The sequence below is a fragment of the Parasteatoda tepidariorum genome, chromosome 5 (genome assembly GCF_982258835.1).
Source record: "Parasteatoda tepidariorum strain Cologne lab strain chromosome 5, Ptep-v5.0, whole genome shotgun sequence".
NCBI lineage: Eukaryota > Metazoa > Arthropoda > Arachnida > Araneae > Theridiidae > Parasteatoda > Parasteatoda tepidariorum.
The window spans coordinates 37658567-37674562 of record NC_141759.1 but is presented as its reverse complement, the minus strand read 5'-3'; the positions used below and the strand labels follow the sequence as shown (position 1 = coordinate 37674562).

Below are 15996 nucleotides of genomic sequence, written 5' to 3'. Positions count from 1 at the left end.
GATTTATCAGTAGACATACTTGTACACTTTTATACATGTAAAGACAAAAGGAGCTTCCTGTGTTCACACCAAGACACTCCAGATCATTCGCTCTCCTGTTTAGAGCTGGAAAAAGAGTGATTTCTTCGAAAATCCTGTGCTGGTTCATGACTTTCTGTGGTTGAACGGTCTTCTGGACTTGATCTAGCTAAGGACTGGATCAAGTGGAATAAAAAACACAGCACAAAAACAACAAAGTATATGTTTTATCTTAATTGGTCTCACAAAAACAGTCTATTCCTTTTTAGTCTACTTGAAAAACAACTTTTTATTTTAGTTTTTTAAAAATATCTGTTATATTTTAATTATTTTTCTCTTTTCAGCTTTGTGGCTGTTTATAAAAAAAAAAAAAAGTCGAAATTTTAAGTGGCAATAAAATTTGCTGGTACCATTTAAGAAACAATTGCAATTTGTATTGGCATATAGCACAAAGATCTAGTTGAATTTAGAGCTTTCAAACTAGCAGAAAAAAAGTCAAATTTTTCTATTGGCAATTTTCCGACGCAAGTTCTGCAAGTGGTGCTCAGGCAAGCTTTTACTATCATCTACCACAGAGACCCAACTGAACTTATAAATGCTACATTTTTCAAATGCAAATTAATTTAAGTTGCAGAGATAAATTATAATACTGGTGGTCAGGAAATGATAGAAGTTTTTATTATTATTTAGCACAAAGCAGGAATTAATATTTAAGCACTCTAGGCATTTGAAGAGAGGTTTTGATTGACATCCATTTGGAAATATAATTGCAATAAATTCTGCTTCTAGCAGCAAGGAAACACATTGTTATCAGGTACAGAGTTCTAGTAGAGATCTGAGTGCTCTAGCCAGTCCAAATTTTAATTGCAAGATTCTATCTTCACAGACACAAAAGTTAGTTAAAAATAAATTACTGGTTTCCTGAGTAAATCATTTTATAAACAGAGACAAAAAATTTATTGGGAAACAATTAAGTTTGGAACTCTTTGTTAACAGTTCATAAACCTTTAAAGCCTATCAACAGATATGACATGTTTGTTTGAACTCTTAACAACTGTTAGGTTTTACACAACGGAGTTGTAGAAAATGTTTAAGGCAATTACGATATTAAAAAAAAAAATTTATAACCAGAATTAACTTAATAAATATTAACTATCAATTAATGGAAAAAAGATATGATAAAAGTAAATTAGCTATTGATTAAATAACGCTTTTATAAAATCAAGTTAGCACACACAAATGCAAGCGGCAAGTAAAAGTTACAATGTTTACTTACAATAACAAATTTTATAGCAACAAATAAATTAAATATCGTTAACATAAAATCAAGAAATAATTAAAATACCATTTATTAAATTAAATTTTTTTTTAAAAAAATCATAATTGTTAACATATTTGTAGGGTAATATTAGTCATTTCATACTTTTCTAATAGTTCACTGGGCAACAGATTTAATAGAATAAAGAAAGTTTGCATAAAAATCAGTTCATGATTAAATTGTAAAGATATGTATACACAAATTAATGTATAATGCTCTATAAAATGTGTCTAAATATAAAATTATTTAAATTTAACAAAAATATTAAAAACAAAGAAATTCACCATAAATTCACATTGAATGTATAAGATTGGTTCATAGTTAACAAAAATAAATAATGAAATGAAAAAAATAAATAATTAATGAATTTATTTAGTCGTTTAACAATAACACTGGAAAAAAAACATATAATAGTCATTAAATAGAGAATTTTTTTTTTACCACAAAATACTACTTTATGTTTCAGTAAATAGGAGGGATAACTTTCGACAATATATTTTAAAATACACATTAACATCAATAAAGTTTTCTTTTTAAGGCTCTAAAACATTTTCATGTGTTTAATATACAAATGTGCAAAACTACACATATATGTACATGAAATAAATCAATCACAAATTCAAAGTGATGGGATGATATAACACTGGACAAATTTTGATTAACAAACATGGGACACAGAGACATTTTTCTTTTTAAATTTGAAATAAATTAAGAAAAAAACAGATTTCAAGCATACATATTCATACTGCGTCAAAAAAGCAAGTTCATATGAACTTATTGCACTATAGGAAGCTCCTGCAATCTCTGTGCAGCCCAGGCAAACAAACAGCATCAATTTTAAATTTGGCAGTAGTTGCAGTATCAGCAGGTGCTTTCGAGTTCTACTGATCGTTGTCGTTCACGCTGTCTTTGTCGAAAACGAAGAAACTCCTCTTTTAATGCTGCACACCTGGCCTCGGTATTTTCATATTTTCGAGGTCCAGTGGGATACATACCACTACATAATTCACTGTCACTGAGACCACGATCATTCCACGCGTCTCGATTGTGATGAGCAGTACCAGCTGCTCTGTGGCGAGACCTGCTGAATCCATCCATAATTGGTAGGGCTGGCTCAGAATGTGGTGAATCTGCTTCAAAAAGTGAAGATCCACCAATATGATGAGGAATGGTATGTACACCATTCGGTGTCAGTGATGTTGAAGCAAAAGCAGCAGAATGGTTTCTACTGGCAAAACCACTACTGCTTCCACTACGATTGTTAATATCAAGTTCCCCTTGCAGACTTGAATGAGCGAGAGATGCTGCTTTACTTCCATGGCCAGAACTGCCACTTGTGACGCTAGTGCGACTGGGAGTAGTTAATCGTCGATTAGTAGCTAATGAACCATCAACTTCTGAAAGAAGTTCAGGAAGATATTGTTGTCGCTGATAAGCAGCATTCCTTACACGTTCCACAGCACCCAAAAGACGATCTCTTGTATAAGTAACTTGATGTACATCACTTCCACCACTCTCACTTGAATCAGGACCACATGGAACTTGAGAAACACGATTTATTAAATGAGAATCTAAATGAGGTGGACTACTAGTTGCCAATGGTCGTTGGTGACCAGGTGAGACCTGTTGCCTAGGATGAACAGATCCATTAAAACTGCGAGGTCCACTGGGACGAACTGGATAAAAGCGAGGACCAGTTCCATTTGAGGGATAAGCTTGCAGAGGTAACCAATGACGAGCACCGGGCCAACCTTGGTTAAAAGATGTTTGAAGGGGAGAACCTAAAACTTGCTGATGTAACATCCAATTTGGCGGTGGAGCATCTTGAGCTCGTTGAATAGGTCGAAAATGCATTGGAAATGGTGGTGTCAAGTGACTCGATACAGTACTAGGAAAAGAACGCTCAACAGAGGAAGGCTGACGAATAGAACTCAAATCTTCAGCGAAAAAAGAACCTCCTAAGCCAGGACTACTAGTATGGAAACGAGATGGAGTAGTAAAAGGACCATATGAAGGAGTTGAAGGACTCAAGTGCAAATGGTGGCTGCTCTGTCCACTGCCATCACTACGAATACTGCCTCTGGCTCCAGCATGGTTGGACGGAATGAGGGAGTGAGTATTAGATGGAACTGTTTTAACAAAACCTCCCTCTTCATCGTCAGCACTACCACGAAGCACAAACTTACCATCAGCTGAACGACTTATCCAGCCTAATGGTTGAGAATATTCCATTTGAATGTTATAGCGAGCAACTCTAGGATGGCGCAAGTGTACCGGCCATCCATGAAAAGTTCTGGTTCGCTCCTTGGGATGTGATGCTAAGCCTATTCTACCTAAGCTGGCCAGAGAGGGAAATTTTAAACTTGGTACTCTGCCTTCTTCATCTCTGTTAGAAAAAGAAAAATTTTTATTAACTAAGAAGTATTAAGTAAACATTTTAAGTTATACAAATAAACATGACACATAATCACAGATTTAAATAAAAAATTCTACACTGTGTCATCAGAAAAATAAATGTTAAAAAAAGTAATCTTTTAATAACATGCATCTAAAGAAAATAACTTCCATGCTTATCAAAAATAAGAACATAATGAATTTCCAACAATTCCAATTTTTTTTCCCTTCCTCCATGCATCAGTTTGAATAAAAAAACTAGCATATGTCTATAATTGCAATGCTTTTATTTCTCAAATTTAATGACTAGAAGCATGATGAAAATTATTAGTTCATAAGAAAGAATATTAGTAGAAGTGAAATAACAGAAAAATCTTTAACAAACAGTAGTGCTCATAACTACTATATAATTTTAATAGAGTATAAACATTAGATTTCAAAATCACTATAAAAAATTTAAAGAAAAAAAGAAGAAGAAAAAGATGCTCTCAACCTTAACTATAACTAAACGTTACAATCCCTAGGTTTTTTGTTTTGTTTTTTTGGTAACTCTTAAATTATAAAGTATAAGAATATTAATTTTATTTATAATATTTTGCCTTGAAAATCAAATATTTGTATTCAAGAACAAAGTAAATGTTTCTATTTCCAATAAGCGCAGAATGAAATAATGGCAACAAAATATTTGATAGACATTTATAATTTTTAAAAGGAACATAGAAATATTTTCTTCGAATTGATGTTAAAGTAAAGAGCTGCCAGAAGATAAAGACGTTTTAATTTAATTTTGACATTAGTGCAGATTTTATTAACAGAAGAAAATAATTATTTGTTGTTGCCATTTAACTTGTTCTCAGAAGTATCATAAAGCTTCATCAGAGAAGGTCTTGAAAATAGCTATTGGTAATGAATTTTTTAATTCAGAAATCTAAAGGATTTTAGAACACAATATAATCAAAAGTGCAAAAATTTTTAAAAACAATGAAGCAAGCCCGCCACTAGACGGGGAAAAGGAAGGCCAAAACTATGGTGGTTCTGAGAAATTTTAGAGTGATTGGGATGAGAAACTGCCAGACAAGGTCTTAAAATTGGCTGTCCTGGAAGAGTTTCCAACAGAAGAAGTTAGTCCACCATGAGTTGATATGATAATAAGTTTTTACATCTCTCCAATTGCTTAAATAAATAAGGTTGTTATGTAAATTGTTACAATTAAAAATTAGAACTCAAGCTTTTGTAAACCAAAATGAACTGAATTCAATATTCTTTAAGAAAAAACTTCTTTAGTTAAATTTCTGCTGTTGTCACTGAAATGCCCAAGACAATGTTTTACTTCAATTTTCCAAGAAATTGTCTGATCAATTAAGAATAGAATTTTTTTTTATAACTTAACAATTGACAACAATAAGGAATATGAGATTTTTAAAGATATTTTATGCATGTACTACACTGCCATAATTTGGATCAGAAGGCAGATAATAACATAGGCAATCATTGGTCTCTACATTAAGCGCCCAAAGTTTGTAATGGGCTCTAATGACAACAGGAGATGATTTCTAAAATTCAATCTATTAGATATCTAGTCTAGTTGGCAAGCATAATTGAATCTTGCATCATGATACAGTTGATGGAGATTCCATGCTCAATCCTAACTGGCCAACCTTAGTTTTTAAGAAGCAAATTGTTTAATATTACAGTAGAGTCCCGATTATCCAAGTTTCTGCTTTAATCGAGCTATAAAATATTTCAAGGATTTTTGTTCTAGTTTATTTTTTAAATTACCGCCGAAAAAAAAATCTGAATTTTATCTTCCTAACACACAGGAAAATGAAATATAACAACTTGATTCGACGAATTAATCATCAATATCGTCAATAATGAAAATGAATCTAGTGAGGATGATGAAAATAGTGACGACGAAAATCAAAATACAAAAATCTTATATTCAGATGGACTGAAAGCTATCGAAAGTGCTATTGAATATACAGAAAAACAAGGAGACACCAGCCTTCCTGTAATCCCTAAAAAAAAGCAAAACATGACTGCAAAAAAGCGCCTCAGTAATGCAAAACAAGAAACGATTAAGGACTTTTTCAAGTAAGCTGTTTAATTATAATATGAATTGTATGTAGCGCACTCGTATAAATTTTGTATTTGTTAAATATATTACATTTATACCTACTCTTTTTCTTTCCTTTTTTATAATTTTAGCTTTAAACGAGTTTTTCGGTTATGCGAGTTAGGTGTGGTACACACTAACTCTAATAATCGGGACTCTACTGTTTTTGATGTTATTTATATTTACCTTAATTACTTGCATAATTTTTTCACGAAGTTATGAATAAAATAAAATAAAAAAAAAACCTTTGACAGATGCAAACACTAAAGAATGCACGAAAAAAATAATTCAAGACATCAAATGCATGCATGGATAGATTTAATATCTAGATAAATGCAAACAAAACACAACCGTTTTCAACATTCCGTTTCAATTCCATTAGAACACATCAATGTGAAGACAGTTGCCGTACCTTTTTTTCTTCTGTTATAGACGGCAGCAACAGTAAAAAAGATTTATGCATAAGTATAAAATGTAAACCCAAATCTCAAAAATATATAATTTAAATCACATTGACAATATTAATTTATACTTTTAACAAATTATGTTTTGAATAAAACAATTAACACAATTTTAGTCTTTAAAGAAATTTCTTTTATCTGTTTTTTTTCTTCTTCCTTTTAAAACATTTTACAAACTAAATGAAACTACTATAGAAAAGAAAGAAACTTTAATAGATTATAGTTTATTTTTTTATATTAAAAAGTTTCAGAAACTATTAAAGAGTTAAAACTAACATATTTATAACGTTATAAAAAATTCTTGCTTAGAGAAATAGAACACAAAAACAGCTATACATTATCTTCAATTTTAAACACAAAAATTCCAAAGACTGTTTTATATACTTTTTTATAAATTGCAAAACTTAAATCAATCAAAATATGATAACTTCTGAGCTTTACTTGTCTAGTGTTACTGTTTTGAAATGCATCAAAATAGAAAAATTATAGCTGGCTAAATATATTCTATTACTTGCAACATATTTTTCAAGTGCATCAAAATCTTTTAAGCGTCCTTATGTATTATACAAAGTAATTTTTAGATCATAATATTTTCACCAGGAAATATATTTCACTATGATTTAGTTCACTTATTTTTTTTCTTTCTATTTTGGAAGTTGCATATTTATGAAAAATCATAACTTTGACAAATGCAAAATCCTAAAATTGTATGAATGAAAAAAAATCAATATATCAAAATCTACAAGGTTTGAATTTTACCTAGATTATATTGTATTCTTTTTAGGGTTATCTATTGATAAACATACATAAAGATAAACACCTTTCTTATAAACATACTTATGTTAAATAGAAATTATTCAATTCAAGTAAATAATATTGAATGTAATTTACATTTGTGAGAATGGTAAAATATATAAAAAAAATGCAGAAATTTTTCACTGGACTATTAACCAGATATACTGAGTGAAATGTTGATGATATGCTTTTCTCAAAGTATTTACATTATTGAATTAGACATAAGAATAATTCTATGTTAAAAAAAATTTCAAGTTAGGTACTGTTATTTTTCTGTGCACTTTGACTATCAGCACAGAGCAATTTGAGATAAAAATGGATTTAGAATATTATCTTGCAGTTTTAAATAATCATCCCTATTTTAGTTTTTCTTATAATAAAAAGTTATCATGAGAAGACATTTAAAAAATTTATGCTTCACAAGCCTTTCAATTCTGCTTAAGAGCCAAATAGAGAATAAATTAAGTAATTAATTAAAAAGGTCTATTTCAACCTATTTTTCAAGAAAATCCAAAAGGTATTTTGATTGTTATTTTTAGCTATTTATTACTAATTATAATGTTTTCAATATAGTGTTAGGGCACATCAATGTCAAGTTTGAGTTATCACTTTTTGATGCAATCAATTTGCGACGCATTCATCATTTCCAATCTCAAACTATTTGTGATAACTTTTTCGTTGGTTATTTATCGTTTTTTCTCAGTCATTTCCAAATTTTTTCCAAATTTAACGATTTTTATATATATTAAAATATTTATTATACAACTTTAAAATATATTAAACTATTATTATAAAAAGCAAATTAGAGTAATCTTTTTTTGATGCCATTTATTTGTGAAGATTCCATCATAAACTTCATTGTTTTTTTTACCCTGGCAACTATCAATTTTTTTTATTTTTTTTTTGACCTTTCATACATACTTCCTCAAATTTTGATATTTTAAATACATTATTAAGAATGAAAAATTTTGAATTTGAGTTTTTACTTTTCGATATTCATTTTCTGACCATTTTTTAGCCCTTCCCATGAGTTTTTTTTCTTCTTCCGATTTTGATAATTTTACAATGTTACGCATATTTCACTTATAACTTTTTTAAGTGCTTGATTTACAACAGTGATTTCATCAAACATTCACATGGATTTTCAATCATTCTTCAGCAGCTATTCTTTTTTTTTCTAACTTCAATGTTTTTTATACAATATTATTTACGACAATAAATTTAATATTTAATTATCCAATAAATTTTTAATTTTCTTTACATTTTTACGTGCTTCGTTCACAAAGATTCCAGTAAATCCATATCATTTTCCAATCATTTCCACATGATTTTTCAAATTTCAATGTTATTACAAAATGCAAATTTTGAATTTGTTTACAGCTTTTTTGCTGAATATTTCAGCCTATTGGTTTTTTCTTTTCCAAAATTTTTATATGACGTTAATGCAATATGAAAATTTCAGATTTGTGTGATCACTTTTTGATGAGCTCTGCTTAAAATAATTCCATCATGTAGTCATGCCATTTTCTGACTGTTTTCCCTAAATCTATTATATATATGTAGAAATAAATATAGTTTTGTGGCCATTTCCATACAATTTTTTGAAACATTGACATCCTTAAAGCAATGTTATTCTTACATGTGAATTACGAATATGAGGTATAACAATTAACTATTTGGTTTTTAACAATTCTGTAAAAGATCCACATCCTTTCCTGATTGTTTCTGAGCAGTTATATATAATTTTTGGCCTATTTTCATGCGATTCTTATAATTTTGATATTATAAATATGACGTCATTATGATAGGCAAATTTGATTTTGAGTTATCACTTCTGGAAGCTTTTGAAATTAAAAATTTCGTGACTTCATTTAAAGAAATCTTGACTTTTTAGGGACTTTTGTAACCCTTTTTCAAATTTGTAAATTTTCGTGATCAGTAGACACCTTGAGCATTTAACAAACACAAACTAGCCTTCATTTAGCAAATTTAAAATAAGAATTTGGTAAATGTGGAATTTCATTCAGTTAATTAAGAATCCTCTAATTCCAACAATTAAGGCTTCTAGCGCTTTATTGGGGGGGGGGGGAATCATAAGCACCTTAACCATTAAGTAAAGTGAAAATATAGGAGTCATTTTAAAAGCAAAGTAATCAGAGAAAAAGTGTTTTGATAAGAAAATCACAACTATGTAGAATAAAATAAAAAAGAATGTTTTGAAAGTTTATTTTAAAACAAGTCACATTGAGTATATACTTACTTTTTGACAGGAAGAGGAGAGCCTGCATGTGAATGTCCTCCATTTCTTTGTTCAGGCACAGAACAGGTAACCATCATGTAAGCTACAAAACATAAAATAAACAAAATTGAATTTAAATAAAAAAATACATATATGCACTTGATTTTTTTACAAAATTAACGTAGGAACCAAACAATTTACTGGTTTTAAACAGGTGCTCATTAAACCTGAGTGGACCAAAAGTATCAAAAAAGCTATATACTTATATGCATTAAAAATGTTTAAAAATGGCTTCCTATTTTTTATGAGAAAGGAACTAAGGTTTGAATTATTTTGCTATTGAGACTTGTGCTAATCATCTGCAATGCTTAACAGATGACACATAAGGTGCAAAATACATAATCATTACAACACCAATAAATACCAAAATACAGTAGGGAACCGATTATCCGGAACGATCGGGACCATCGCTATTCCGGATAACTGATTTTTCCGGTTTTCTGAATCGCTACAAAACGGCGTTTTTTTTATTGTTAAACCAAACTAAAAAAAAAAATTTTTAAATAATCTTAAAAAGAAGAAAAAGCGATGAAGTAATACACTAATGAATATTTCCAAAATGATGGTAAGGTAAACATCTTTCAAAAAAGAAAGAAAAATCCTAAAATCTTCTGAGGAAAAAAAAATTTTTTTTTTTTAAAATGGGGGGAAATTTTATCGAATTTCGCTCCGGTTTTTTGGTTTTCCAGTTTTCTGAATTCCGGATAACGGGTTCTGTACTGTAAAATTTTAGTAAATTCTAAGTCTTTGAATGCAGGCATCATTCACTACGTACAGCATTCTCACTACACTACAAACTTGATTCAAAAATAGTAATCATTTTTTTAATGAGACGATTGAGAAATAAATCTTTAAAAAAAAAATTGTTTACATTATTTGATTAATATTCAGCAAATCCATTATAAATATTCGCTGAATAATTGCAGACACATGTCATTGCCTATAGTTGATTCTGCTTTAATAATTTAATTAGCCGAATAGAAAAATAGAAGACGTAGTCTTGTTGCTATCTGTGAATAACGCAAGATACATAGTTTTCTTTGGGTGTTACACAGGTTTTAAAAGCTAATATATATATATATATTTTTTTAAATTTCAAAATTTATTCTAGGTTGCCTTACATTTTAATAATTCTATTATTTTATGGGTAAAAATTTAACTTTAATCATATTAAAAGTAAAGACTTTTACTTTCTTCGGTTAATTAAAAACAAAATGCAACATTATTAGAATTTATTACACTTGATGGATAAAATTAAAAACAAATAAGTTAATAGTTTTTTCTTCAATATTAAATTTTGAGTAAGTATAAAATGAGAATAGTTTAAAAAGATTAGAAAATACAATTTGTAAAAATACAAGCATGTCCACATTTTTCGGAAAACAGATAATAAATAAATCAAATCACCTTTTTCTGCCTTTCTTCTCTTACGTTTGTTACATATCTTAACGGCACATATGGACAGTATAATTGCAGCAACAAAAAATAAAACACCGCCAACAACACCAGCAGTAATAGCCCTGTTTCTGCCATAACTATCATCATCTCCTAAAAGGTTGAAAGTTAAGTGATTAATCATATTTATAGATCTAAAAATATTTTTTAACGATACTATCAGAGAATTCCCTGGCTTTGTGAGAGAAAAAATTTTCGAGTGGTAACAAAATTTATATTCAAACATATGATTCTTGACATAAAAAATTTAATTTTTAAGTGCTATGCTGGCCACTACAGATAAATAATACCATAGTTCATATGAAATGCCACTTTTTTTTCAAAAATCTCATGGAAAACTCGCAAAAGGGTTCTAATTCTGTAAGTTTTAATTTTTAATTCTATACTATTTAACAGAATCTTTTGGTAAAAACAATGTTAATAAAGTTATTATAATATAAATTTCAAAAAATTCAGATTTAATTCCATGTCACAATTCTTCTGAGAAATACATTTAAGTAATAACTATTTATACAGTTCAATTTCAAGATCTTTAATAGATTTTAAAAGTATCCATAAGCCTTTTCTCTTGCTTTCAACTTTTTTTATTTTAAATCAGTGCAAAAAATTATGCAATGTACAAAGATCTCAAGAAAGTAATATAGATATTTGGTTGTATTTATATCTTGTGATTTACTTTTTATTTTTTCCCCAAAAATATATTTCTCAAATACTTAACTTGGAATTAAATCAATCAAAAAGACATAAGGAATATTATTAGGCAAATTAAAAGCAAAACAAATAAATAAAATTTAAAATGCATTCTTTTATTATTATTTCAATAAAAAAAATTAATAAAAATCTCAGGGTAAAAATAGAAATCGTAAAAAGAAGGTAGAGGGAAAAGTAAAATGTGTGGACACTTGTAATCAGATGCAAAATACCTTTATAAGATAAATAAATAAAAAAAACTTACTGCACGATTCCAATTAAAACAATTTTAAAATGGAGACAAGAACTATTAAAAATAATTGAGATATAATAAAGATGAAAGGATTGGGAGAATACAATGAATGACCACAATTTCAAAATTTTCAGAAGAGAGATTTTTAAGAGCCTATTCGGTGCAAAACACCATGATTTCTAAGTAAGCAATACAATGCTACTCTACTTTGTACAGTTTTAGAGGATAAATTCAGTTATAGAGTGTAAGTATCTATCAGGAAAGAATATTTTGAAACAGTTTGGTGCAAAACGAAGAAATATAGTTTATCATCATTTTAGAACTTACCAGGAGCATGATAAACAACCTCAGAACTGGCAGATCCGACAGACAAAATTGAATAGGCATAGACACGAAAATGATATGTTTGGCCCCCAGCAAGAGTTGGAACTGCATAACAAAACACAATTTTAACATTAAAAAAATACAATTTATACAAAATTAAAAAATATTACGTCGAAACAAGACTTAATTTTTTTCTAATAACTTAATATTCTATTGCAGGGTTTCCAGTAAATGTATGGAAAAAATTTCCCGAACATTTCCAGGTATTATCAGGAAAATTTAAATGAAAATCCAAACCATATTTTATCTATACCATGCAATATTTCATCAGATAACTTTGATTTTTTTTATTTGTGTCAAATATTAGATTTTGTTACTAAAGAAATATCATTGAATAAGGATAGAAGCATGGAAGTTTCAGTAAAATGTGGAAAAAAATTTTTAATAAATAATTGTAATGGATGTTGGAATTATTTAACTTGAATCTTAATTACTGATTACTCCTTACTGACACTTCTGAGACTGGTTAGTTTCCAGGTATAATGTAACAGTTTTCCAGTTTTTTATTTATTTATTATTTTCTTTTTAAATTGCAATTTTCCCTGACTATTTGTTGCTTTTAAGAGGCAAAATAAAATTCCCTGACAGTTCCAGGTTTTCCCTGTTCTCCTTGACCCATGGGAGCTCTGTGCTTGCATTTGCCTTTTATCAGAGCCTCATACAGGTGAATTTTACAACCATTTATCAGTACTTTCACACAAAAAAGATCTGGCAAAAAAAGTACTCTCACAAAAATCATAATTAATCTAGCAAAATTGACACCTTCCCAGAAAAAATAAAAAATCAGCCGCTGTAAGCTTTCATTAAAAACAAGTCTATTTTGTTTACAAAAAAAGATTCAATACAAGTGCATATTTTGTTAAACCCGTGAACACATGCAAGTTTAATGGCACCTACCCCATCCGATTCTTATTCCTATTCACGTGATTTAAAAATGTAACATATTCATTCACATTTACGAGATTTTTAAAAAAAAAATTGTAATTCGTATTCACTGGTTCTAAAAATCACAATTTGTGATTCTTCTCCCTACAATTTAAAAATCACATTGTGTTTCTTATTAATGAGAATTACAAAATCATTCCTTGATTTGTATTAACGAGACTTTAAAACCACACATTGCGATTCATTTTGGTGAGATTTAAAAATCACACATTGATTAATGCTTGAAAATTATAATATATGTACTATAATGCTATTTTAATTCCTTCCGAAGAAGTCTGTAATTAAAACAGCTTTGACTCGAAATTAACAGAGCATTTCTCTAATCTTTACCTTCCCAAGTTCTACATGATATGTAAGTGAAGTCTATCAAAGAGTCATAAACCTTCTCCCTCATTTACAATAAAAATGCTAACAAGATTTGATTGATTTCTGAACTACCTCCTTACACTTGTTCAGAGTTGAAACTGGTTAGAAGTCCCAATTGAAGTGAACATATATTTTAGTCTCCTCTTCTTAATCAGGGTGCGTAGCCAAATTACTCAACAAAAAATAAGCACCTTTTCAAGCACTCAAAAGTTATTTTTAAGCATTTTTAAAAAATATCATAATTAGGCAGCATTGGAAAGTTTTTGACAATCGACGGTGTTATCTTGTTTTTGACATTTGGCATTTTTGACGTTTTTGGCATTTTTATTGACAATTGTAAAAGCATGAAATTTTGAATCATGTAAAACGAATGGCGTTTTCAGACGCTACGGACTGACAATAAGCTGAAATAGATTGGGGTTGAATTAATTGTGAAAACGTTGAATAGAACAATGTGAACTGTGTCTTTTTGCACAATTCCTAGCAAAAATCAACATGGCAAAGGAAAAATATCATTTTGAAAAAGGGAAAATTAAGTACTTTTTTAAAAACACCCAATGAAAAAAGCACCTTTAAGGGCATTTAAAAAACAAAAATCGAAAATAAGCACCTTTAAGGACTTTTTAAAAATGCTACACACCCTGTAAATGAAAATAGGAAATTTACTTCTAACAGGTTAAATATTTTTTGAAATATTTTTCTTTTTTATGCCATACGCGAGGACTGACAACTACCTCTACACACCCTGTTAATAGAAAATAGAAAATTTTCTTCTAACTGGTTAAGTGGACTGATCGTTAAGACACAGTTCCCAGCAGATCACCGAAGTCAAGCATCACTGGCTGCGGTCAGTGTGCGGGTGGGTGAGTACTTGGATCAGTCTGTGTAGGGACCGAGAGTGTGCGGTATTGGTCCTCGTTAAACTGCTCTACCGTAAAGTGCTCGACTTCGCGTGCAGATCGTCGGGCTACCGAAGCGGGGGTGCCATCCCCTCTGCAGAGGATCAAAATTGTGATGGCATGTCTTCGGATCATCCTCCGGGATGTTTCCCAGACCGTCGCCAATAGCTCTAGTGCGACGTAAATTAACAACATCTAACTGGTTAAATATTTTTTTAAATATTTTTCTTCTTCATTTTTATGCCATAAGTGAGGACTGACAACTTAAAAAAATCACTAAAATGGGAACATTTGTTTTGATTTTATCTAAAATAATTTAGTCCTATTAAATGTTGCTTGTATAAGAGGGTTATTCGATTATACGATAGGCAATTAAGAGGAAAAGACTGCATTAATTTAAATAATTTATCATTAAACAAAGACTAAACAATTTATTTATATAAAAGAAAATTATGTACCTATGTAGTTGTATTCATCTCTAATTGGACCCCATCTCTGCCACTGCCCATCATCTGTACGATGTTCTACGAAATAAAATGCTATGGGTATTGTTAGGTTTTTAGGCGGTTGCCATGATATTACTACACCCATCTGTCCTCTCTCCACAGTCACATTTCTAGGAGGCCACGGCTTTGGACCTTAAACAGATGAAATAATAAAAATGAAAACAAATTTTAATTCTCGCATCAACCTGGCACTTTTAAGCACCTGCGCACAAAGAGATTCGTTGAGAAATCAGATTTATAATGTATATAAACAAACACACAGAATGCTTTATGTTCATAGTCACTATTACACATTTTTAGAATGTTGATGTGAAATGTATGATGTCAAATTTAAGAAAGGGGACACAAATTAATACTGAGATAAAGAAAAATTTTTGTTTTCAAAACAAGGAAACATTAAGGAATAATGGAGGACTGAAAAATTCAAACTCGGTTTGCAGGAAAAATCGTAAGTTATAAAGCAATTATTAGAAAACACAAGTTTAAACCAGCAAACAAACTGCTTTTAATGTCTTTAATCCTTCTTTATCTTAATAGTGACTTATTGTATTTTACTCTTTCTCTCTTAAATATTAATATGCCATCTCTGATGTGCATTTAACTATGTATATTATGGGCGACTGTTACAAAACACCTAGTAAATGTCTTTGTAGCTAAATGAAAAAAATTATTGTACCATACAAAAATCAATATAACATAGATGTAGAATCCTCCAACCTAAGTCAATTTTAAAATGTCTTACGTTGCAGGGCTCAAAAAACAGTTAGCACTTAGGCAGATTCATCTTTGATAATATAAGGAAGTAACAACATGCAATAAGATTTTATATAATTTAAATGTTCTGTCTTAATTGAGTATTTTCAATTTGAGAAAAAGCAAGGTAAAATATAAAAAAATAATAGCTTAAAAATATATTACTGAGAAAAAATAAAGTTCAGCAATTCACAAAAAGTTCTTTTTTATTAAAGAAAGCGGGGATAGATTATATAACTTTAAAATACATAAATATGGATGATGAATAACAATGCTCTACAATATTATAATCCTTTTAATGGTATAAACAATATACTGAAGTAAGATAGACATGAAAAAAAAAA

General features: G+C 29.5%; 1 protein-coding gene across 2 annotated transcripts in view; it reads right to left on the bottom strand.

The window, feature by feature from the left end:
- Positions 1–347: 347 nt before the first annotated feature.
- The window catches only part of LOC107444676 (protein turtle), a 38966-nt gene continuing 23317 nt past the window's right edge, over positions 348–15996 (bottom strand). For both annotated transcript variants that reach the window (XM_016058891.4, XM_043050682.3), the window contains exons 14-18: positions 14852–15031; positions 12127–12228; positions 10809–10949; positions 9363–9444; positions 348–3722 (exon numbers count right to left, since the gene is read on the bottom strand). In XM_016058891.4, the coding sequence (XP_015914377.1) occupies positions 2198–3722; positions 9363–9444; positions 10809–10949; positions 12127–12228; positions 14852–15031 (2030 nt within the window). In that variant the 3' untranslated portion in view covers positions 348–2197. The remainder of the gene's footprint in view (positions 3723–9362; positions 9445–10808; positions 10950–12126; positions 12229–14851; positions 15032–15996) is intronic.